Source organism: Salvia hispanica, chromosome 4, assembly GCF_023119035.1.
Source record: "Salvia hispanica cultivar TCC Black 2014 chromosome 4, UniMelb_Shisp_WGS_1.0, whole genome shotgun sequence".
In the NCBI taxonomy this organism is placed as follows: Eukaryota; Viridiplantae; Streptophyta; class Magnoliopsida; order Lamiales; family Lamiaceae; genus Salvia; species Salvia hispanica.
In genome coordinates, this window is record NC_062968.1 from 54,441,433 (window position 1) to 54,465,268 (window position 23,836).

At 37.1% G+C, this 23,836-nt stretch overlaps 4 protein-coding genes and 1 non-coding gene across 5 annotated transcripts; 4 read left to right on the top strand and 1 right to left on the bottom strand.

Annotated features, from left to right (window-relative positions):
* Window positions 1-2,858: 2,858 nt before the first annotated feature.
* Window positions 2,859-5,520, top strand: LOC125218804 (uncharacterized protein At5g19025). The gene is made up of 2 exons (XM_048120576.1): window positions 2,859-3,705; window positions 5,290-5,520. The coding sequence occupies exons 1-2, from the start codon at window positions 3,029-3,031 to the stop codon at window positions 5,324-5,326; spliced, it is 714 nt and encodes a 237-aa protein (XP_047976533.1). The 5' UTR covers window positions 2,859-3,028; the 3' UTR covers window positions 5,327-5,520.
* An 887-nt stretch (window positions 5,521-6,407) lies between these two features.
* LOC125223519 (mediator of RNA polymerase II transcription subunit 33A-like) lies at window positions 6,408-12,228 on the bottom strand. The gene is made up of 12 exons (XM_048126697.1): window positions 11,831-12,228; window positions 11,227-11,337; window positions 10,750-11,097; window positions 10,257-10,576; window positions 10,085-10,176; window positions 9,647-9,995; window positions 9,354-9,561; window positions 9,055-9,169; window positions 8,783-8,944; window positions 8,003-8,663; window positions 7,727-7,933; window positions 6,408-7,653 (listed from the first exon to the last, which is right to left on the bottom strand). Exons 1-12 carry the CDS (start codon window positions 12,106-12,108, stop codon window positions 6,554-6,556), a joined length of 3,951 nt encoding a protein of 1,316 aa, XP_047982654.1. The 5' UTR covers window positions 12,109-12,228; the 3' UTR covers window positions 6,408-6,553.
* Window positions 12,229-14,246: 2,018 nt separating this feature from the next.
* Window positions 14,247-14,352, top strand: LOC125185737. The gene has a single exon (XR_007170239.1). It is a non-coding gene; the product is annotated as a U6 spliceosomal RNA (small nuclear RNA).
* Window positions 14,353-18,224: 3,872 nt separating this feature from the next.
* Window positions 18,225-19,928, top strand: LOC125224277 (endo-1,3;1,4-beta-D-glucanase-like). The gene is made up of 7 exons (XM_048127654.1): window positions 18,225-18,425; window positions 18,495-18,516; window positions 18,840-18,957; window positions 19,078-19,168; window positions 19,253-19,342; window positions 19,414-19,514; window positions 19,590-19,928. Exons 1-7 carry the CDS (start codon window positions 18,278-18,280, stop codon window positions 19,728-19,730), a joined length of 711 nt encoding a protein of 236 aa, XP_047983611.1. The 5' UTR covers window positions 18,225-18,277; the 3' UTR covers window positions 19,731-19,928.
* Window positions 19,929-21,917: 1,989 nt separating this feature from the next.
* On the top strand, window positions 21,918-23,746 carry LOC125223528 (endo-1,3;1,4-beta-D-glucanase-like). Its single transcript, XM_048126713.1, has 7 exons — window positions 21,918-22,162; window positions 22,442-22,463; window positions 22,558-22,678; window positions 22,757-22,847; window positions 22,906-22,995; window positions 23,103-23,203; window positions 23,421-23,746. The coding sequence occupies exons 1-7, from the start codon at window positions 22,015-22,017 to the stop codon at window positions 23,559-23,561; spliced, it is 714 nt and encodes a 237-aa protein (XP_047982670.1). The 5' UTR covers window positions 21,918-22,014; the 3' UTR covers window positions 23,562-23,746.
* The last annotated feature ends 90 nt before the right edge of the window (window positions 23,747-23,836 follow it).

The following is a 23,836-nucleotide window of genomic DNA, read 5'->3' on the forward strand; positions in this document are numbered from 1 at the left end:
AAGAAGTAACAAATGAAGTATATGAGTTGTTTTCGGTACCATTGTCGACGATATGTTCGTTGCGGTCAGTGTGTTAGTGAATGATGGACCAGGCAGCTTCGGGGTGGCTGACCGGGTAGAGCGGGCGACGCTCAGTTTCAGATCGAGGTCCGGGGGCGGCCCGGTGTTGTCCGTTTCTTCGTGGTCCTCCACCGGCTTTTTGCCTTTGTCTTTTTGGGCCCCGGGAAATGCTGCAACCGAGGCCGAGGGCAGTTGGAGGTGAAGTGAATTTGATCCCTCGCCGTTCGTAGTTACTACTTCCGGCGCGGGCGGTTCCTCAGACCCGGCTGATGGAGGTACATCAGCGTCGGCATCAGCCATATTGTCGAACAAACCAAGACCCCAATCGTAATCTAGGATGTCATCATGCAAACCATCGAGCATAGGAAGTGGTAGATCCAAAGCTACATAAAAAACAAACAAAATATTACCAAAAAATTACGCAACGTGTTGTACTTCATATGTCAATCCAACGACATTAAAAAGTTACGTTGAACCGCATGGAAGTGGAGCGCAAGCGAATAGTTAAAATGGCGAACAATGAAAACGTCCACCATGTCGTATGTGAACGTTAGTAAGTCCCCTTCTTGGAAACAACAGTAGTGGGCAAACAATGGCCAACCGCGACCCATTCCACTGTGGCCGCCGCGATGACAAAGTTGGACATGCCACTGGGCATGATCGGGATGTCCAACACGGCAGAAAACAAGCAGATTAGCCTCATAGAATTGCACCCATGCATCGGGGAACGGCTAACAAAACAACGAAACACATCTTCAGTGATTTATTGTAGGCAGAAGTGCATGTATCAAGGGTGTAAAATGGTAATTACAGTTTACCATGAAGTCGTGATGCTCCGCGACGGTGTAGCAGATCGTGAACTCGAACGGAGGGACACCACCGTGTGGCTACTGCCTGTTTGAAGATGATAAACACCGAAAATAAAAAATGATTAGTAAACCTAATGCTATTTCCACCAAAACTGTCCACCGTACACCCTAGTCTCAAACAACAATCACCATGCATATGACATGTTAGCTTACAATCTTCGTAGAAGGGCCAAGATTTGTGCCGCATATGCTTGGCGTGGCTGCCAGCCTACATAACAGAGTTGATGTTAAATGAAATGATCAATGTGAATGTGGCAAAGCTACCCATAATATACCTTCACAATTTGAGCCCATTGATCATCGTTGCACTTAATTCGATGCCCATTGTCTGAGTTGAAGCCGACTCCGCTACGGTTTAGGATGTTGGTCAACGAGTTGTAATCTCTCTTCCAAGTCGCAATCTTGGAGTTAATGTGCGGCGACACCCTCAATTAAGTATATGGGATCTCCCGTTTCAGCACGTTGTAGATCATCTTAGAGTGGCCGGGCTGGAAACCGTTGTCCACCTTCCAACCTCCCGCAACGATGTCGTGCAAAGCCATGATCATAACCTCTTCCTCGCGCTTCGACCAAGACCTCCGCGTACGTTCCGACTTACCAACACCAGATGGACCACCCATTACGCCAACTACAACCACAACATACAGCACAGTGCATAGTAACTTTCCACTCAACACAAACGCAATCACTACAACTGAATTACATGGACGATTGAATACCAGTAAGACTCCCGGTGTTCGTCACCTTCGCCTTTCCCTTTGACGTCATGGATGCAACGTTACTTGAGCAAATTAATGAAGACGAGAAACTCTAAACAACACTCACTGCTGAACACCATTGTATATAATTGTTTTTGGAGCAGAAAACAAGATCAGAAGCGCTTGCGTTAATAAATACTCGGTCAAATAGCATTGACGAATGCATACACAATACAAACATAAATACACTTCAACATTAACATTGCTCTATCACTAACCTTGGTGCGGAGATATCCTGCTGATGCTCAGAGCGGTGTTCTCACTACAATGAAGTGGAATAACAATCTCGTACTTAAATAACCTAGTTATGCTAAATAATGAGGTTTTGGAGAGCAATGGCGGGAATCAGAACCAATTTAGCGCATAATTTGGTATCAAATTTGGTTTCAAGGCCGCCAATTTCTTCCTCAACGCTGGGAGGGTAATTTAGACCCATTAATATTTGTTTCCTACACACCCTGATTCAACCAAACCATAGACTAAAGCCCAATCAGCACAAATGGGCTGAACCAAATATTGGACAAGTCTAACAGCCTACTTATGAAACACCATTATCATTGGGTTTGTGTTAATATTTGTTGGCCTACCAGACAAGCCTTAACAAAGATAGAAAATACTCAATCACAAATGAGCCAATTAATGAGACATGTCTTATGTGTCTCTATGGTACATGTACACATATTTTAATAAGAAAATCGCCTCAAAATTTTCTTTCCTATACACATAATGAATCACGATAGAATCAAAATCAAGGAGCAACTCATACGCCCTATGCACTATGGAATTGGAAACTGCCACAGAACTGTCACAATCGATAGTGATTGACAACCCTTACACCGTCTTAGTATAGTTATGTGACATCAATAGTGATCGAATGACACCGAATATGTCTTTAGACTCCAATACTGATCCTCTTTAATGTTTTTTTAATAGTATATCCGAGAGGTTCAATTTTATTTTATTTTTATAATTTTTTTGAATGTATCCATCCCACATATTCTGTTTTCTAAATGGTAATTTAAAATATATTCCAAAATAAAGTTGGAGATATTTTCCTTATGGGAAATAAAATATTGAAAATTAAGTTTGAATGGCACTCATAAAACAATTTAAATCAGCTAGAAATCCCACTAAATTAGGAGGGGAAAGTGTAGGCAACAAATCTCACAAAATCAAATACACACCCATTAATTAATTTCAGCATAGGTTCTTTAAACTACTCCAGTAACGTACGCACTCTCCCCCGCTGCCTGCCGCCCCCTGCTAACATGCGCACCGCCCTCTCTTCCCCCAACTTTTCCATCTGAAATCCCTTCCACCGCCCCTCCCTTTATCACTAACATGCGCCATCTCCACCACTCCATCACCGCCATGGCCCCTTCCTCCTCCCTCAAAAAAACCCCAATTCCCAAAACCCCCGCCCCTCACCACCACCACCACCCGAATTCCCCAAATTGCCCCTCCCTCTGCCGCCACTCCCCCTCCGCCACCCTCGACCTCCTCATCTTCATCCTCGTCCTCTTCTCCGGGGCCTTCCTCATCGTCTCCTGCTTCTCCTACCTCTTCCAGTCCCTCTCTCTCATCCTGCCCCCTTTCTCCACCGTCGCCGCGCATTTCCACCGCCATCTCGCCTCCAATCCGCAGGCGCAGCTCATCTTCTTCACGCTATTCGCCCTCTCCTTCGTCGGATTCGTGATCTTCTTCGAGATCTGCTGCGGCCACAGATCGAGGAGGTGCGAGAGGAAAGGGTGCAGAGGGCTGAAGAAGGCGATGGAGTTCGATTTGCAGCTGCAAGGCGATGAGCTGCTCCGCTCCGGCAATAAGGCTGTGAGAGACGTCAATGAGCTGCCGTGGAAAGGCGGCGTTGAGGATAACCCTGATTACGAGTGCCTGCGGGCGGAGCTGAGGAAGATGGCGCCGCCTAACGGCCGCGCTGTGCTGCTCTTCCGCGACAAATGCGGCTGCCCCGTCGCCAAACTCGAAGGATGGGGGCCGAAACGCGGCCGGCGCCACAAGAAGTGAGTCAAGTTTTTTTTTTTTCAATTTTTAAGTGTTGATTTTTGGATTGCAGAATTGGCGCATTGTAGCATGGCTTAGGGATTTGTGATCGATTTTGTGAGATGAATCTATTGCGAGCATAGACTCTTGCTTGTTTGATTTGGTAGTGTCATAGTTGTGAGCTAATTTGGGTAAGGATTGTCCCTTGTATCAACTATGCCAAACATGTTGAAAGTTATTTGTTTCGTATTCGAAGTTATTCAGATTATTTGTGATTGGATTTAGATAGTGTGGAACTGAATGCCGGGATGACTAGTTTTATGTTCTACCGATTGTGTCATCATATGTTAATGTTAGTGGTTGTTTAAGGTGAATTAGTCTTCAATTCGTTGATAGATTAGCTTTTTCCAGATTATTAATTTTCTGAGACGACACGTTTCTTGCTATTCTTCCCTTGTACCGCAGTTCAGAGTTTCAACAATAGGTCAATGTGGAACATATTGATGTTAATTCTTCTCTTTGTAGTATGTCTAGTTATCTATGGTTGGATAGTAAGCTATGGGTGATGGACTTTTGAGACATTAGTTATTGGTATGGATAAGTTGATTAGCTAGTATAGTTTCGAAAATGCCAAGTTGACTGATTATATGTATGTTGTGGCTTGTAGTTGTTTGAGGCGTAAGGTCTTTAGTTTGTCTGTAAAAATAGCTTTTGATTGTTAATTTACTGAAATGTATCTTTCTGATCTTCTCAATGTCTGGATTTGGATCCTAGTTTATCCTGAACTAATGTTTTGAGTTGATGAACTTAGGTGGAGTTTGCAAGGAGTGTTGATTCTGTTGTCGATTTTGGGTTTTTTGGGTCTTATGTTGTCTGAATCTAGTACTGGTTATAGACAGAGGTAGTAAGGATCCTAAGATACCTCTGACCATATAATGTCTTATAACGGAACTTGAGCCCTGACATATTGAATATCTTGTTTCGTGTGATTCTGTTGCCTTTATGCATCTAGGTATTTCCTATACTCTAGTTATTGAAGTATTCATATATTCATTTGATATCTCCTTAGACAAGGTAGTATTTGTATTTAGGATGCAGATCATCATTAGTACATAGCGTCCTATTGTTTGCTTCTGATGACCGACTTGATTTTCATACACTTGTTAAAACACCCGATGTTTCACATGTCCATGGTTTCCGTAGTTCAAGATTGACTAGTTGGAGAGGGGCGAAGTTTGCTCATTTAAAAGTTTGCATCTCACTAGCATGTGAGGTTCTTTTATAGCTATTGCTAATCTGATTGGCGTATTCTACCCTGAACTGAACTAATCAACAAGTATAATCTTGTCGAAGCTACACCAAAACTTTAGTATATATGCTTTTCTATCGATGAGAATAGACAAGCTCTTCAATCGTATGTGGTCTATTTGTTCATCTAGTACCGGTTTTCAACATATGATTATAATTTGCTAAACTCTTTATTCCTTTGTATAGTGTGTGACACTCTTCATGTTACATATCATCTGCCACATTATATGCGCGTTTTATCTCTTTTTTTCTCGATTGGTAGAAATTCACATTGCTCTTCTGCTTTTATTCGATAGGAGTCTGTCTCTTAATGGTGGAGGAGATCAAAGGTGACGGGTGAGTGTCTTGCTAGGACTCTTACCATTTTCATCCATTGTAGTTGGTTTCATTATTGTTACCAGTTTACATAGAAACTGAAACCCTAAAGCCCACATTATTGGGGAAGTATCTCTCTCTTTTTTATATACCAAAGTGAAAATAAATAGACAAATAAGTTAATATTATCATTTACCAGAATTATATCTGCATTGATGTGTTTGCATTGGGTTGTTATCATGTCGATACAAGAGAGAGAGGGAGGCCTAGCAAATCATGTGTTGGGTTGTTATTATGTCATACAATAACGACGTGACACAATAAGGCCAAACTCGAATACGACGCCATAAGAAAACCCTCCGAGACAAATAAGAGGTCAACATGCTCGTACCGATACGGAAACAAAAACAATAGCAACAATCAATCTCACTAAATATATTTAATTTATTTTGTACAATACCTCATTCACATCTTATTATTAACGTGCATGTTTTTTTTAAAGTTTCTAAGTTATGTAAGAAATACGTATTACATCAACTTTAGTAACTTTTGCTGTAGTTTTAATATAAGGCACCACCCAATTAAATTATTTGATTATGCATTTTATTTGTATTACTGAAATAATTTGTTTGTTGAGAGAATTTTAAAATTAAACTAAATTCGTACAAGATAAAACCAAATGATTTAATTTTAGTTAAACTCTATAGAATATTAAATTAAATTATATATACAACAAAATGGCTGAAACTACATTCACACGTTAAAATGGTATTAATATTACTTCAAATAAAGAAATACTTCTCCCTAATTAGATTTAATCCAATAATTGTCTTATCTAAAAAACTACCATAGTCCTATACCTTTTAGTTTTCTAGAAATCTTTTTTCGAATCATAGAGCAGGAATTAAAGAGCAAAAGTCCTGGAAACTCTTTCTAACTTAGTAAAACCATAAATACAAATTTTATAAATATTTTATTTAAAATTTTATCCAACTAATAATGAACAATAATTAAATGATCTAGATTAGAGCTTTGTCGTTGATTTGACACATCAAACTACAAGTACTATTACTAATCAAATTGTGCACTGGTTGGTTGGTGGTCGTTATGAAATTGCAACATTTGAAATGATAAACCTTCCTTGTCTACTTTGTACACACGTTTCTGTTAAAATTAGTAACTACTTATCTCCTGTACAAATCATTCAAATTGATCTACAAAATTTCCGAAGTTAGAAAACAGAAGTTACAACTCACTCTCCACAACTAGCTCAGCTGCTGAGCCCATGACCCCAACTCCACCAGCTCCGAGCAGAGCGAGGGCCAGCTCGGCCTCGTGCCACCGCCTCAGACCCTTCGACAGCCTCCTCAGCAGCTCGACGTCCAAGTCCTGTATCCACGTAGGCATGCACCGCACCACCAAGCTCAGGAATCCCGACACATAAGCGCGCCAAGTAGCTCGATCACACCCCAGTGAAATCTTCCCGTCTAGCGCACTTGCCACGAACTCCATGTGACACCCGAGGATCTTGGGCCGCCGTTTTGAAGCTGCTGATGATGCTGATGAGTCGACGCCCCAGATGAAAGCTCCCGACAGCGCAGCAAGATATGCCAGCGCGTAGCCTCGGAGCATCGGGAGCATTCCACCCCTCTCTCCTCCTTGGTTCATTGACATGAACCAAGATGGAAGAGTTTCCTTGATTAACGACTGCACGAGCCCCAGCCCCCCGGTTAAGAACACGACAGAAGCCCCGAGCGATGCTGCTAGCTTCACCTTCGTTAACACTGCAGCGAGAGAAGAACCCCCGCCATGGTTCTTCCCGCTGTTAGGCCTTCCCGGGAGGCCCCCGTGGACTATGTCTTGCACAGTTTGCATGAGCAACGAAACTATCTCCTCCCTCAAGAACATGATATCTCTGATCGAGCGGTGAACTCTCAGATACAAGATCCCCGGGGCGACAGCAGAGATCCCGCCATTGAAATGAGACCCGAATCCATGGCCTAGAAGAGCTCCGATCCCACCATTGCTTGAGATGCTGCAGCTGCTGTTGAATCCAAGGATGGCACTGAAGCAGCTCCGAAGGAGCTGAACAACAGCGTCATTGCTGTGCAGGAAGACAGTTCGAGAAGCAGAGAAGACGAGGAAGTCACTCCAACGCTTTGCCTTTTGAGTCCACAAAGATGCAACTATCGGCATGCATGGCCATGGGCAGCCTGCAGCAAGGGACTCTAGAGCTGGTCCGGCCAGATCCAGAAAACGCTGGGAGGCTTTATCGAGCTTGTAGGTTATGGTGAGGCTCACGAATGCCGCCAGAGGCAATGGAAGTGCAGCCGGAGAACTTCCTCCTACAGAAGAAGTAATAAGTTGCCACATTTATGAAGTCTATATCTCAATAGAATCAAATTCTTGAAAGAAAACCTGCAGCAAGACTTGGGATATCGACTCCGGTGGCTGCTAATATTTTCTTGATCTGTTCCTCGACATTGGAGAGATTAGCAGCCGGACTCGGCCAATCTGTTCCGTTCATGAAAACCGTCTTCCATACTCCTCGAGTCACTTCAGCCGAGAAGTAACTCACGATGGTAGCCAAAGTTGCCGGAAGATAATCAGCCAAATCTTTCAGCCCTGTCCAGCAAGAATGTCAACCGTTAAGGCCGAGTGTCAAATATTATTGAAATTGATAAGGCAAAAGACCTGTGCAGAGTTCGCGAGGCGACAATCTTCCATGAGCACACGCAGTTAGAGCAGCATCAGCCACGAAGGGGACAGCTTCGAGTATATCCCATGCAGGTAACTTAGGCCTCAGATAACCATCCTCGCTTCCCGGTCCGGACGAGCTGCTACTTCCGGATGAGACAATTGTCACGGTTTGGTTTCCTCTGTTTATATTTCGGAACATCATGTTCAGTAGTGTATCAACAGTGTGAAGAACAGGAGTCCCATTGACGAGGCCGGTGAGAGGAGAAGCTATGCAAGACAAATGCTGTCTATACCACACTTTTAGTTTGGGGAACGAGTCCACAAATATGGGTTTGGATGATGTAGAACTTGCTACCTGAGCAAGCCTCCTCCGGTTTGGATCCTTGAGTAAGTTACCGGATGATACTAGGTACGAATTCCGTACCAGTAACAGGTATTCGGGAGTGAGCTGGGATCCTACCGGAGGCACGTCTCCTACTCCATACTCAATGGGAGGATGATTAAATCTCCACAGCTTTAGAAGAAGGGCAAATGCATTTGAAAAAACGACATGTGCTGATATTTCTTCTCCAGTGGTCAGGGTCCATGAGATGTTCGGCACGCATGAACCGAAGACCTCACATATTGTCATCAATGAACCAGCAAGCTCCGGAACCTGTCAAAGGAAAGTACAGTCCTCTTTACTGACGTCCTCAATGTCTCAAGGCTAAACTCTCGCCTTCCTAGTAATAGTATATTTGATTTAGAAATATGATCTTGACTGACGTTACATACCAAGCCATGAATGGAGAAAATCTGAACACAGTCAACTGGTGAGATTCCAACAAGGAGAATATTGAGCATGGGAGCACAGGCTATCAAGTGGCTTTCGCTCCCAGAATAGTCGACAGGAACCGGAGGAGATAGTAATCTAGTTATAAAATAAAGAATGTGCTCCTGCACAAGGAAGAGTTTGTATGCAGTTAGATATGTATCTATCTTTGGCAACGAGGGTAAAATTCGAAAAGCCATAACTATCTAAGTAGGAACAAGAAAATCTCCGTTACCTGAATGCTCCATCCACGAATCAACGAGGCCCCACAAAGAACAGAAGCAGCAGCTGTCCTTTCATCACTTGATCCTTTGGTTGCTATCTCGAAGATTTTTTCAATCTCTGCAAAGCTTCCATTAAATCCATGAGCTCAAATTTAGTTACTCTACTCGAAAAAATCATTGAATCAACACTCAAGGAAAAAAATCACTTGACAAAAAGCTATTCCACAGCTTGTGAATAGAGAATGTATTCTTAAAATTTAGCTGATTTTCTTGTTGTCGATTAACAGGGTATGAGCAAGGCGCTGCATACCTTGAAGCAGGCGTAGAGACTAAAGCACTGATCATCATGGGAGTGAGAGGCGCCCCTTTCATAAATGATGACCACCCAACTTGAGTTGGTACATTGCGCGGTAACTGGTTGATGCGACCATTTACATAACCGGGCCACAAATAGGCAGATGTGTCCAAGAGATTTCTAGCTATACATGACTCAACAATTAAATGGTAAAGGCTTCCAGCTGCAGCAGAAAATGTAGGTTTTCATTTTTCTGATGTATTATATTTGTTTCATAATAATGCTGAATAAGACGATGTGTTACTTACAGCAGTTAACCGGCATGTCCATTGTGCTGATGCACTCGAAGTATGCACTGGCATTAATGCCAGAAACGAACAGCATGGCTTTAGCAGCAGCCTGATTAGCAGAAAGTATGACTGACTGTGGTGGTGTGAGCAAGCTCTGATAATCCTGTAGATTCTGGAGACTAAATATCAAATCCTTTCTTCGTTTCCCAGGGACGTGATGCTCGGCTCCAAAACCATATCCGATCTCATCCATGGCTGCACTTTCCTCTTCCCCGACAAGATCAGCAACTATGAGAGTTGTGATTGACAGCAACATGCTCAGACGAGTATCCAGTCGAGGCACCGGCCCCTCAATGGGATCCCTCTCCTGCAAATGCAATGCAGATTCATTTATAACTTATACACTATCATAGCAGAGAACTAATTAGCGAAGGTTATCTTCGGTTATGTTCTCACTCTCTGAACAAGGCGAAGAGCAGCCATCCAAAGTCCGAGAAAGATCTCATCCCAAGAGGCCGCATTAGTTGCTTGAAGAGATTTAACCAAACCTGCAGAAAATGAAGTCATGAATTAGAATTTTTGATGCATTTGTACAGAAACTTGAGACCTCAAACATACTTCTTGCTACCTGTGATGATTTCTACGGCACTTGTAGCGTTCACTTGTGAACCATCCATTGCATCTTCTAGAAGCATGTCGAGAGGAAGCCAGAGAGCAGACCGGCTAGTTCCAAGACAGAGGCCAGCATAGTTAATGAGAGGTCTGGATTGTAACGTAGGATGGAACTCCTGCACTAAGCTTGGCTTGAAGTGATGATGGTTGCTTCTTTGAGTGTCTGATAGAAACTGAAGTAGAGCTTCGGGTCTAATGGTTTTCGAGTTTCTCAGAAATGAGGAGTTTTCAACAAGAAGTTCCATTCGCTGAGTGAAGTTTTTCCAATGTGTACACCTGAGAGAGAGAGAGACATAAATGTACCTGCTACAATGCTACAAGATACTGAAACTCATTCAACCAATTTTGTGAAATTATGTTTATTCCCATCAAGAATCATTCAAGGGAAAAACAAAATAAGATGTGAAAATTTGAGGGGAAAAATTGGTAAAAGGGATTTGAGTTCTAACATGTTTTGGCCAGCCAAGTGAAGAATCCTTGAAGTTATTTTATTTTGTAAGAACTCCCCCAATAACTCGATGGCAAAGACAGTATTAACAGCTCTCAGTCTCTCATTATATTCTTTCCTCTTCCCTTCAAAAATGCCGGGGACATTATCAACTTCCATATCTTGAGGTTTGACAGGCCACCGAGGCTCCATCTCCGCAAGCTGAAGCAGCCCTTCATCATCCAATGCTGCGTCAACCAACTGCCAAACGATAGAGAAGATGAAGAGAACCAGCAGCACACTAGCTTCATTCGCTTGCAAGCCAAATAGGTGAGATAACTGGAGGATTTCGTCCAGTGAAAACATGGTCCTACAAGAACAAGATTGATCATCAATGACATTCAGAGTATCTTAACTCGGGCAACACTAAAAGATAGGAAATGATATGATTCACCAGTAAATGAGGCAACATGAAGTCTATGAACATTAAGATGCTTACTTCTCATAGTTTGGCAAATCTGTGTACTCTTTCAGGGAAAAAGCATGCCGTTTGATGAGTTCCAGGTATAACCTAAACGCTGCTGGACAAGAACCTCGATACGGGATCACTCTGTTCACGGATAGAGAAATAAGAAACTTAAGAATTCAAGCAAAACAAAATAAATGATTGTGTAACACACTTCTCCGCATATTGCAAAAGATCCACAATAAGCAAGAAAACTTGAGACGAACACGAGATAGAGAGCATAATCGACACACTCTTCATTTTCCATCCATGCCATAATCATAATGTAAGAACATGAAGAAGGAAAAAAGAAAGCAACTGCATATGATGGTTCAAAATATTGACATTAATTATTCTATGCATCATGAAATCAAAAGCATAATACACCAACTCTAAAAAAAAAGTAAATCAAACAAACTACACCATATTATCAAATTCAACCATTTAACACCAGCCAAAGTCACTGCACTGCAACCACACCACTAAAGATCAGAGCAAGAAGAATCTAAAGACAGAAAATCACAAGCTACAAAAACAAAAGGTAGAAACCTTTTGCTGGCCAAAAAACACATTTTTCAAGTAAAAAAGTTAAAGAAACCTTTGCGAAAGCAATCCAAGAACAAGAAAGGGAGGCACAATCTTGAGAGCTAATGCCTTCTCCAAGAATTTCCAAGCAATGGGCACATTGTTTTCCCAACAAATGTGAGAAACCAAATGGTTGGCCAATTCAACACAAGGCAGAGTGATTCCAGCAGAGCTCAAATTGGAGGAGATTTGGATTGACCACAGCAATGGGTCACTGCCCTTGTCTTGGGCCACCTTAGTTTGCACCAAAATAGTGTCCCAAATGGTGCTGCAGCTCACCTCCATTGCCATCTTCTTCCTCACAAGCTCATCATTGGTTAGAAACAAAAAAGATTCCAGTTTTCGGTTGTGGGATTAAAGAAAGGGGAGAAATTCAAGAATGCAGCAAAGTGAAAAGTGGTTGGTTTTCTATTGTGAATGTCAAACCCAAGGAAGTGGGATTCCAGTGGATTAAGCTTCCCCAACTACTTTTTTAGTAGATAAAAATACTCTCTTAATTTCCAATCATATTTGGAAACTCTTGTTACTATTTAATTTTGTTTTATTATCACTGCTAAGCTAAGTTTAATGTGTTCATATAGTAATGTCTCTCTATTATTTATTCATTTATTTCACTCCAACTATATAAATTGTGGTTATCTTTTAAACACTTAGAAATTTTAGGTCGGAAATTTTATTTTAGATATTTTAGTATGCGTGATTTGCTTCGCTGAATTCAAACCATACACCGAGGTGGGGCAATTGTTTTATGCAATTATTTTATATAATTAATACAAAAAAATTGTGGTAGAAGTTGACTCTATAAACATTTCCAATATTTGAATGAAAATTGATCACACTCATTGTTCCAAATATTTCAATTATTTGTATGATAATGAATCACACTCATAACTCATAGTCTAGTTATATTATGTAAGTACTACTAATTAAAAAAAGGTTTGTAATCACATGATAGTGAATGTGGTACAGCCACATTTTCGACCCATGAGCATGTGATCATTTCTTTTTAGAAAATCTGTGAAAATGTGGCAAAATGAATATCAAAGCTTTTTCCAAAAATTACTTTTTAAATTATTATAAAATTGCTATATATGTTCAAATGTGTTTTGACAATGTCAGTTTTCTAGAAAATTAGCTTTCATGGTATACAATTAAAAAAATATTAAAACATTGTGTAACAATTTGATAAAGATAAAAAATGTGACATTAATAAAAAAAAATAGTAATCAATTAAACGTGATAATGATGATGACACATTGACACCGAGATAAGTTGTAATCAGAACCAACGCTTTCTTTTAAAGCGAATATGATTACAATAATTAAGATTATGGTAATAATTAATATGATATTCTACGCATTTAGATTAATTTGATGAAACCCATGAGGTAAATATGGTAACATGGAATGTTTAATAGTTAAGAGCTATTGAATTATGAACTATGATTGATTATTTGATTGGATACCAAATCAAGAAATAGAACATAAGGTTTTGAGAATCATTCCCTTTGCACACATTAAAAGTTATGAAAAATTATCACAAAAAACCCCCCACTTATTTAAGCATTTGATGATGCACCAATTCAATGGCCCACCAACTCATATTCAGCCCACTTTTTCATTGGTTAATTAGAGATCATATTTCACATAATAACTCCAATTGAGTTTTCTAAACTAAACTTATACTAGTAATAAACTCACTTCATGTAAGACCTAAAATACATAGGGGAGTATCATCTTGCAAAAATTCCCTCAAGAATTGATTCAATTTGTTTGATGGAAGTAATACCATAAATAAAGCATTATAAGTGACCATTATTCCTAAGCTAACTTAGGAAATTTAGCTCTTATATAAACATGCCCCGATACATATATTCGTATAATATAGCATCATGGATAAAATTACTTTGTTTATGAATATTAGATTTCAAGATATTAAATGGAATAAAATTTGATAGTGGTTAGGGGTAGGTAGAGATGAAGACAGGTTGGACATCCCTATCAAAGGTTGGCCTCTGTGATGATATTGCTTTGGGTAGTAATACAAAAAATGGGTCCTTTTTGGTTTTATAAAATTATATTTTTGCAAATGGATTTTTGTGTGTAATTTGTGTGGTGTGGCAGCTTTATTGTCTATACTTGGATTACACATTATAGTAGATTGGTTGGTGAGGGCCAAGTGAGTGTGACTTGGTCATGTTCATGCCCATGCGTACTAGCAAGTGCAAATATGGGCCCACACATCACATATTATATAGTAATATTATATTATATACAATATGGTAAAGATTAGTCGAGAATGATAAAAATTTCGTGGAAATTAAGAATGACATATAAATACGAATTACGCATGTACAAGTATGTTAAAGTTCATACTTTAGGAAAAATAACATAATCCTTGAATTATTCACAAATTTATTACGTATGGAAGTTTGTGCTTTGACATCTGATGAAATTGGAATGAGACAAAGAAGATTAGAATAATTATTGCACAAGGATAATACACATAAATCGAGACATAGGCTTAAACATATGTGCAATTTAAGGGTCTTATGGGGCAAATTTCAAATGCTATTCATTTTCTCCTTTCTTGTTTGGAAAATAAAATGTAGATATCGAAACCAGTTCCTAATAGAGTGAGTAGCACTCACGACGTCATTGATCTAAGTGGGCGCTTGTTGCCCAACGATACGTGATGCTCATGCCCATAACTTTGCTTAGAAAACTTGTTACATGTTGTATAGAAGACTCTGCAACATTGTGTTAACGTTATATCACACTCTGAGTCAGAGTTATTTTTACATGATGTTGCATGTGTCTTTACTTATCACCAACTACTACTTAAACAAGCACTATGAACGTATCAAAGTTATAATTATAAATATATCAAAATCACAAGGTAAAATTAGGTGGGGTGCTTTGTTTTGGTCATCTACTAGAACAAACATACAAAGCAAGTACACAAACTAACCTGCCCTCTATTTGAGTTGGTGGGACTTTGTGGGGTTGCATGATAATCCTAAATTTGTAATTGACATTTTATCTTTGTTTATTTAGGTTTCAACTGATTTGACTATGTTGCTATCGCGTTACTACTTTCTTATATTAATTGCATCAAACAGTAATCAACTGGATTTTTTTTATTTCGCACTAGATTTATGTAAAAACGTGACTTTAAGTGGGAGCAAACTAACCTTAAACAATATTGCCAAAGCAAGCAACAATTATTGTTAGTCCTTAATATCGAGAAATGTGATTAACTATTTTGTCGAATTTCGTCAAAAAAATATTTTATTTATAGTATTTCATAAATGTAGGATAAATAAATAGTAATTCAAAAAGATCTGAAATATAAGCATGGTTGGACAAGTGGAGACCTACCAAATATTATTTTTATATTATAAAATTAGGGGTGGAAATACGGGTATCCGTGGATACCCAACCCGAAAAAGTCGGGCACCCAAACTCGAAAATCATGTAAATGTCTATCCAAAACCCGACCCGATATATTTTCGGGTACTCCAATACCCACCCTGGGTATTCATACCCGACGTATCGGGTACCCAAATACCCGACTCTTTAGTGCGTTAATAACTAATAAAAAAATTCAAATTTTTTATATTAATATAAATATAAAAATATCAAAATTGACTAATATGTTTAATGTTGCATTTATTTGGTAGTATAAAATTAAAAAAAATTGGTCACTTTTATTTTAAAGTATACTATTATATTTATGAGAATTGGTTATGCAATATGTAAATAAAATAATAAATGTTACGCATTTAATTAAACTGTAGAAGCAACCGATAATATAATTCAAAAGTCAAAATAATTATTCCAAATGATGAATACGAGGTGAGAGTTTGGAGAAGCCGTGACCTAGTAAGAGAGATTGACTTATTTATATAAGTTTAGAGAAAGTTAACCTAGTAAGTTGTAATTAGTAAATAAATTAGTCCATCTCTTGAAGCCCAAAATGACTAAACCTAATTTAAAAAAAAATTTAAATAATAAATTGGATATTCAGGTAATATCCAATACCATTCGGGTTACCCAATACCCGATTTATCTTAAATTTCAAAATCCAATCTCATAAAATTAGATATTGAATATCCAATACCTGATGGGTATCGGGTTGGGTACGGGTAAACCCAATACCCGATATCCGTATTCCCATCCCTATACAAAATTATTGAAAATTGTTTTCGGTCTTTATCAAATCAATTTCTAAAGATCGAAATGTTGGAAGTTGGAGGATTGCGAGGGGCTGAAATTGCAAAGAAAAGGAAAAAGAATGATTGTAGAAATAAGTTAGGAAGAAGAAATTCTTAAAAGAAATGGATCCCTCATTCGTAGTAGTATTTTTGATACATTATTTTCTAGTATATATAATTGTGTAAGAAAATTATAAATAAATGGATCCCTTATTCATATTTCTTGGGTTCGCCATTTATTATAAGACTTTAATTTTCTTTATATTTTTATACTTCTTCCATTCCATAGTAATGAAGGCGTTTCTTTTTTGCACGGAAATTAAGAAAAATTATGTTAGGTGAGTTAAGTAAATGGAGAAAAAAATGAAAAATGAAAAAGGTAGAGAGACGAAGAGAGAAAAAAGTAAGATTGAGTAAAGTAGGCGTGGAAAAATGTGTTGACTTTTACTAAAAAGATAAATGACTTTATCACTATAGAACGTACCAAAATGACAAAATGACTTTATTACTATGGAACGAAGATTAAACATTTTTAATTTTAAATTGGTAGTGAATTATGATTAAGTAGGAGTACTACTAAGGTTTGCGGGTTTAGTGTGAGTTGGTTAAGAGTTGGGTACGGGCCGAAAGCTTAATTTATGATTTTTTTTTTCTCTCAAAAAAATTACTCTTTATAAGTGGAGCAAACAAAAGAGTCTGGTCTAGTCGATTTTGTACCATTTCAGCTATAAATTAAAAAAAGAGAGACAAAAGTAGCATATTTATATAACCAAACAAGAGAATAGAAATGAATTGGGCTCAAAGACTTCAAAATTATGGCCCAAGCCCAATAAACCAAATAGAGAATGTATGATCGAGCTTATAATATGATTGTTTGGGCCTGGGGATCTCAAAAATTCAATCCTTTGGAGTAACGAAGGGATTATTTTTATTCTTATATTGGGAGTAATATATATATACAAAAATTTCATTTTAAAAATTTTACTTTGAAAAAACTACGTAATTGAGATAAATATAAACATTATATAATTTATATAAAACATACTATATAAATTAAAATAAATTTAATCACTGAGTGGACCGAAGGCTGAAGCGTGCTCAAATTTCTTCAACAATATGAACAACCAAAAAATAAACAGTGGAGAGAAATTGAAACGAAAATAGAAGGAAAATATAATTTTGATATTAATGAAATGAATGGGAAGTGAGGCATTTAAAATTGAAAATTTGAAATTTAAGAAATTGAAAAAAATCTGTTTTAAAATCATTGGCTTTTAAATAATTTAAAATTCTCTTTAAAAGAATACTGTCTCCGTTCTTGAAAAATAGATACATTTGAAACGACACGAGTTTTAATATACAATTGTTAAAATAAAAGAGAATAATTAGTAAAGTAAGAGAAGAAAAAATGGGTAAAGTAAAATAGATGAAGAAAAAAAAATCATAGAAGTAGTGTTGGTGGATTGTGGTCTGTGGAGCCACTTTAAAATATAGAAAATATAGAAAGTTTCAAATATTTAGTTGTTGATGCACTTCACTTTAGAACAATCGGGCCAGGCCGGGCCGAACCCAAAACCGGTCAAAATGAGTTAGTTGGATCATGGTCAAATCTCAAATATTTTAGTCCAGCTTATGCAAGCCATGACATACATGAGCTTGTTTTAAATTATAATGGAACATTCTTTAGCATACTATAAAATTATGAAATCCTCTAATTAATAATCTTGCACTATAGCAAAAATGTACAATTGTTAAAATGAGAAAGAATAATTAGAATAGTAAGACAGAAAAAAAAAATTAATAAAATAAAAGAGAAGAGGAGAAAATGTAATGAAAGTAGTATTGTGGATTGTGTGCTCTACTTTTAAAAGTAAAGAATTTAGAATTTTTTTATTTCTAAGGGTCGGAGGAAGTACGGTTTTATATATTTAAAAAAGCTTGTGTCGTCTACTAATTAGATGACGCAACTCGTGTTCATTCATGCGCCGATGGGCACGACGTCGCTGATGCGCTTAGCTTTAGAACAATCGGGCCAGGCCGGGCCGGGCCGAACCCAAAACTGGTCAAAATAAGTTAGTTGGGTCATGGTCAAATCTCAAATATTTTATGCAAACCTTGACATCCATGAGCTTGTTTTAAATATTAATGGAATATTCTTAAGCATACTATAAAATTATGAAATCCCCTAATGAACAATCTTGCACTATACTAAAACTATAGCAAAGAGAAAAGAGGAAAGCAAAAATGTTGGGGCCTCACTGCACAGAAAATCCCCCAAGTCTGAGTTCAACATGTGGAGCAGGAAATATTCAAGAAATTGGAGGCCTTCAAACTTATGTCACAGGAGATCAAAACTCCAAGCTTGCTATTCTTCTAGCTGCTGATGCCTTTGGTAATAAACAACATCATTTTCACCTAATTTCTTCATGGATCAACAGTTGACTTTTTTTTTTTGGTGTAGGATATGAAGCTCCAAAGTTGAGGTAATAACTTATAATTCTAAAATTTCTTGATTGTTAAGTTATTATGTCTTGATTTTATTTTCATATTTCTTGATTGAATCAGTTGACTTGGTCTGTAATGTCTTTTTCTATCATAATCATAGTTCAATTTTTCTTGATTTCTTGATTTCACAATATTAGACACCATAGGACATTGGAGGTGTTTATTTAGGGTGATTACTTAAATAGATAAAGTAATTTGGCTAATTCATCACATATTTAGATGGACTAAATTAAATAATTTTGTGATTACATTAGTACTATTGGATCTTTCCAAACTAAACTCCACCTCTTCTAAAATGTAGGAGCCTAGCTGACAAAATTGCAGCTCTAGGTTTCTTAGTTGTGGTTCCTGACCTCTTCCACGGCGATCCATTCAGCTTCGAGAAGCCACGAGAAGCCTGGTCGACTGCTCACACCCCTGTTCGTAATCTTGCCTTCCTTCCTTTTCTCCATCACTTCACATCTAGTTAGGCCAGTTGTGAAGTGGAAAGACGACCCTATAGTCCGTTTGCTAATAATCGCGCTATCTCCACATTTTAGGACAAAGGGTGTGATGATGCCAAGAATGTGGTTGAAGCTTTGAGAAGCAGAGGTGTGGTTAAAGTAGGCGCTGCCGGTTTCTGTTGGGGAGGTAGCAACACTCTCTTGATCAGCCCATTGCCTCGGACCTTTTCGTTGTATTCCTCAACTAACATGGTTGGTGCTTGTGTTGTAGGAATGGCTGTGGTGAGACTAGCAAAATATGATTGCATAGATGCTGCAGTTTTATTGCATCCTGGCCCTATTACACAAGACCAAATTAATGGTGCAATAATTTGATTTACATATATTCAAGATTGATTGATCATTGACATTTGTGTTTGATTGAAAATTTAGAGGTGAAATGTCCAATTGCAATCTTGGGAGCAGAGATTGACAACTATGCACCACCTGAGCTGTTGAAGCAGTTAGGAGAGGTTTTAGCAGAGAAATCTGAGGCAAGAATTGTTATTCATTTCAGACAGTTATTTTAGCCTTGTTTGATGCTAAGGATGTGAATTAATGTTGTGTAGGTTGATAGCTATGTGAAGATATTTCCTGGTGTCGCGCACGGATGGAGCGTGCGGTACGAGGACGACGACGAATTTGGTGTGAAGAGTGCTGAAGAATCTCATGTGGATGTGATGAACTGGTTTACCAAACACATCAAGTAAAGATGTTGGTTAAAGTTCAACCATGTGTGTTTTGATGTTAGTTGGTTTCTTGTTGAGTGATTTTTATTGTTTTCTCAAAATCTGTGTGTTATGGTTTATGTTCTTGTGGAAAGGTTATGCTAAAAACCTTCTTTATAATAACTTTATATTTATTCAACAAAGTGATAGATTTTTATGATCAAAGTGCTGAAAATTATTCATAATTTTTGTTATAAGATGTGATTTTATTTTAGTCAATCCCTTGTTTTGGAATATCAAAGTGGCAATGGTGCATAAGGTAAAACGTATAGCTACAATTTTGAAAATATTAAATTCTGGTCAATTTTAAGTAAATAGATTGTTTTATTTAAATAGAGTTGTAATAAAAAATAAATAAATAAAAGGTTCATGTTCATTAAAAATAAGAGGTTCACCCTTTTGATTATTTTAAGTATCCAATATAGTTTAAGAGACTATACAAAAACTTAGGGCCCTCTCTTTTAATGAGTTTTAAACCTATAAATTACTTGGTTCATCTTGAAACTCAAGAATAAAGTAAGTATTCAAAACGGAAAAAGTAAATCAACCACATTAAATTAAACCTATAAATTAAGAGGCACCGTTACCTTATACATTAAGGCTAGTTACTTACAAAAATTTTAATCAAAACAAACCCAAACATATACATAATTTTGTTTTTCGGACGTCATAAAATTTAAATTTTTTTATCCATGGATATTATCTACTAGTAGTACTAATTGATACCACCCCTTATTACCAACTAATATGTGAATCTATTTTCATTATTTAGAATATTCTTACAATATATTTACTCACTTATAATATTTTTTAAAAATGTGTGTTACTTTCTTCTATGAATATTTTTTATTGACACTACAAATAATAAAATAATTTATTTGTAAATAGAGATGCATGATTAAATTAGAATTATAGGTTCGATTTAAATAGATCAGTAGTTTCAGTTTTGGAAACTAATTTACATAGGTTGAAACTGTAACCGCCATACATAATATATAAATATGATTCAGATTCAAGAACTTTAAAATTGTAACTGGCTATCAATTGCCCATTTTAATCCAGGATTAAGAAAAACTGGAAAACCAAACGTTGAAAGTCACTTTTTGCCATAAAAGTCAATTCCAGTTTAAAAGTCACTTTTAGAATTTTTTATATTTGGTCATACAATTTTACCCCATTCTTCAACAAAATTACATAAAAATGCTATTATATACATTAAAATAAATCAAAACAAAAATCAAAAGTCAAAAGGGACCCACCTTCAACCAACTCCACCATCTAACTTCATTTATTACACACTCCACCATCTCACTTCATATATTACACACTTCAACTCTTTCTTAAAATCCAAACCATAACAATAAGTGACTCCAAATGTGGTATAGAGGGAGTAATTGCTGACCGAAAAAGATATACTAGTACTCCTAAAACTTAGTTGTTGGAGGTGCTGGTATATATATAGTCCACGTCTCCCTATCCTCCCTCTGTTCCTAAAAATTAAATAATACTCCCTTCATCCTTTCCTCTCTGAAAATTTGTCACTTATTTTTATTTTCGTTCGTTCTAAAAAATTTGTCACCTTTCACTTTTACTAATTTTAGTAGTAGATCCCACATTCCACTAACTCATTTTTACTCATATTTTATTATAAAACTAATACTCCGTATATAAAAGTAGGATCCATATGCCACTAACTTTTTCAACCCACTTTCTATTACATTTCTTAAAACTCGTGGCGGGTCAAATGGTGACGAATTATGGAGAACGGAAGGAGTACTTGAAATAACACAAATTTTAATGTATAATTAATAAAATAAAATAAAATAAAAAGATAAAATGAAAAAGTGATTAATATATTGTTAGTGAGATCCATCTAATTAGAAAGAAAAAAAAAATTCAAATAGAATTGGATTATTTTTATAGGACATTCCAAAATTTCAAATATAATCTATTTTTAAGGGGATGGAGGGAGTACAATTTTAAAACGATCATATTTAATTATAGTATTCCCTGCGTTCCAACTAAATTTATTGATAATTTAAGTCATTTCTTTTTTGACAAAAAAACTAAACTCCCAATTATTTTTACTTTATTTAATCATCTGCTATATCTTATTTTTTTCTATTTTATTCTTCTATATTAGTACTACTACTACTTTTCAACACCACTTTCTAATTTTTTCAATTTATTCGGGAAACAAGAGTAACTCTTAAATAATAGTATTATTTTGGGAACCGACACTGTGAAAAGAATCAAGAAGTCCAATATGTCTGGAGCTCAGTGTTGTGAGAATCCACCAACTCTAAACTCGGGCAGTGGAAATGGGAAAGTTGAAGAATTTGGAGGCCTTAGCTCTTACATTTCTGGCCCTGCTAATTCCAATGCTGCTCTCATTTTGATCTCTGATGTTTTTGGTAATAATTATAATAATAATAATATACCTCTGCTTTTCTTGATTTGTGATTTTGTATAGTTTCTATCTTTTTTTCTTTTCCAATCATGTTTGTGTTGAGTCAACTAGCTTTTTTTTGCCATTCCACTATGCACTTTTGTGTTTTCTTGCAACCAAACAAGATGTCCTTTATGAGGTGGTGGCTTTGTATTTTTAATTAGTCCTTTATTAACAATTTTTTTGTATAGGAAACTTAGCATTGATGTTTTATTCAGCTTGCTCATTTGGTTGTTATGTGCAGGATATGAAGCTCCACATTTGAGGTAATCAGTAATTACTTTTGTAGATTTTGCATTATGCCAAATTTCCAACTTGTAACTAACTCATGCTTATTGGCTTCTTATCTCAATGGTATAGGAAGATTGCAGACGAAGTCGGGGCTGCTGGATTTCGTGTCGTGGTGCCAGATTTCTTCCGCGGAGAACCCTTCGTAGCTGATCAGAAGCCATTTACTGAATGGATGAAAGACCATGGACCAGTCAGTTAGCCTTATAATTTCAATCTACTTTTGATTTTGTAGGATTGAAATTTAATCACATAAATAACACTTTTATAGGATCAGGGATTTGAAGATGCAAAACCAGTTATTGAAGCTCTGAAAAGCAAAGGGATCACCAAGATTGGAGCTGCTGGCTTCTGCTGGGGAGGTTAGCTAATAGTATTTTTTTACATCTTATTCATATTTTCATGAATTTATGACTTCAGCCAAGGTGGTTGTGGAGCTGTCGAAGCGTCCTTACATCCAAGCCGCGGTGCTCATACATCCTTCCTTCGTCGAAGTAGATGATTTTCAGGGTAAATTATCTTGTATCATACTTAAAATATGGAAGTGAGGAGTGTAACGGATGAGGAAAACAGCACGAGCAGTCCTGTTAACCGACAATAATTCTGCGTTTTCTCAGGGGTGAAGGTCCCGTTATCTTTACTTGCAGCTGAGCTTGACAATATGTGTCCACCGGAGCTTGTCAAGCAATTCGAAGCTGCCTTAAACGCTAATCCTGATGTAGAAAGCTCGACTCCTTCTGCTCGTTCATTTGCATTTGCTTTTCTACTATTCTCATCTGTTTCTTGCAATTCCTTAAGACATAAATAAAGCCTTCTCAAACATTATGGTTGCTGCATAAAATGAAAGGGGCTAATGATTGTGTACATGTTCATATTCTATTAAATATCACAAATTACTCACTATGTATCCAATGATGGTGATCTTGATTGTGCAGGTGGATAGCTTTGTGAAGATATTCGCGGGGTGTTCACACGGGTGGTCTGTGAGGTACAGTGACGAAGACGAAGGGGCCGTGAAGAGTGCTGAGGAGGCTGAGAAAGACATGCTGGATTGGTTTGTTAAGTATCTCAAGTGAATTTGGTTCACCATTTTAGTGCTTCTATCTCTCTATTGTTAGTAGCTTTTGTAATGTACCAATAAATCTGTGGGGTTGAGGTCTTGTTGATGAGTTTGTTTATGAAATCTATTATCTGTAATGTACCAATAAAACTGTGGGGCAAATAATGTGAGGTTTTGTGGATGAGTATTTTGTTTATGAAACCTATGTGTATTGCAATAACAAGTATTGTAATTTGGGGAGCTAAGAATAAAATTGTCAAAATGGCCATTTACTCTCTATACTTTAGTTTT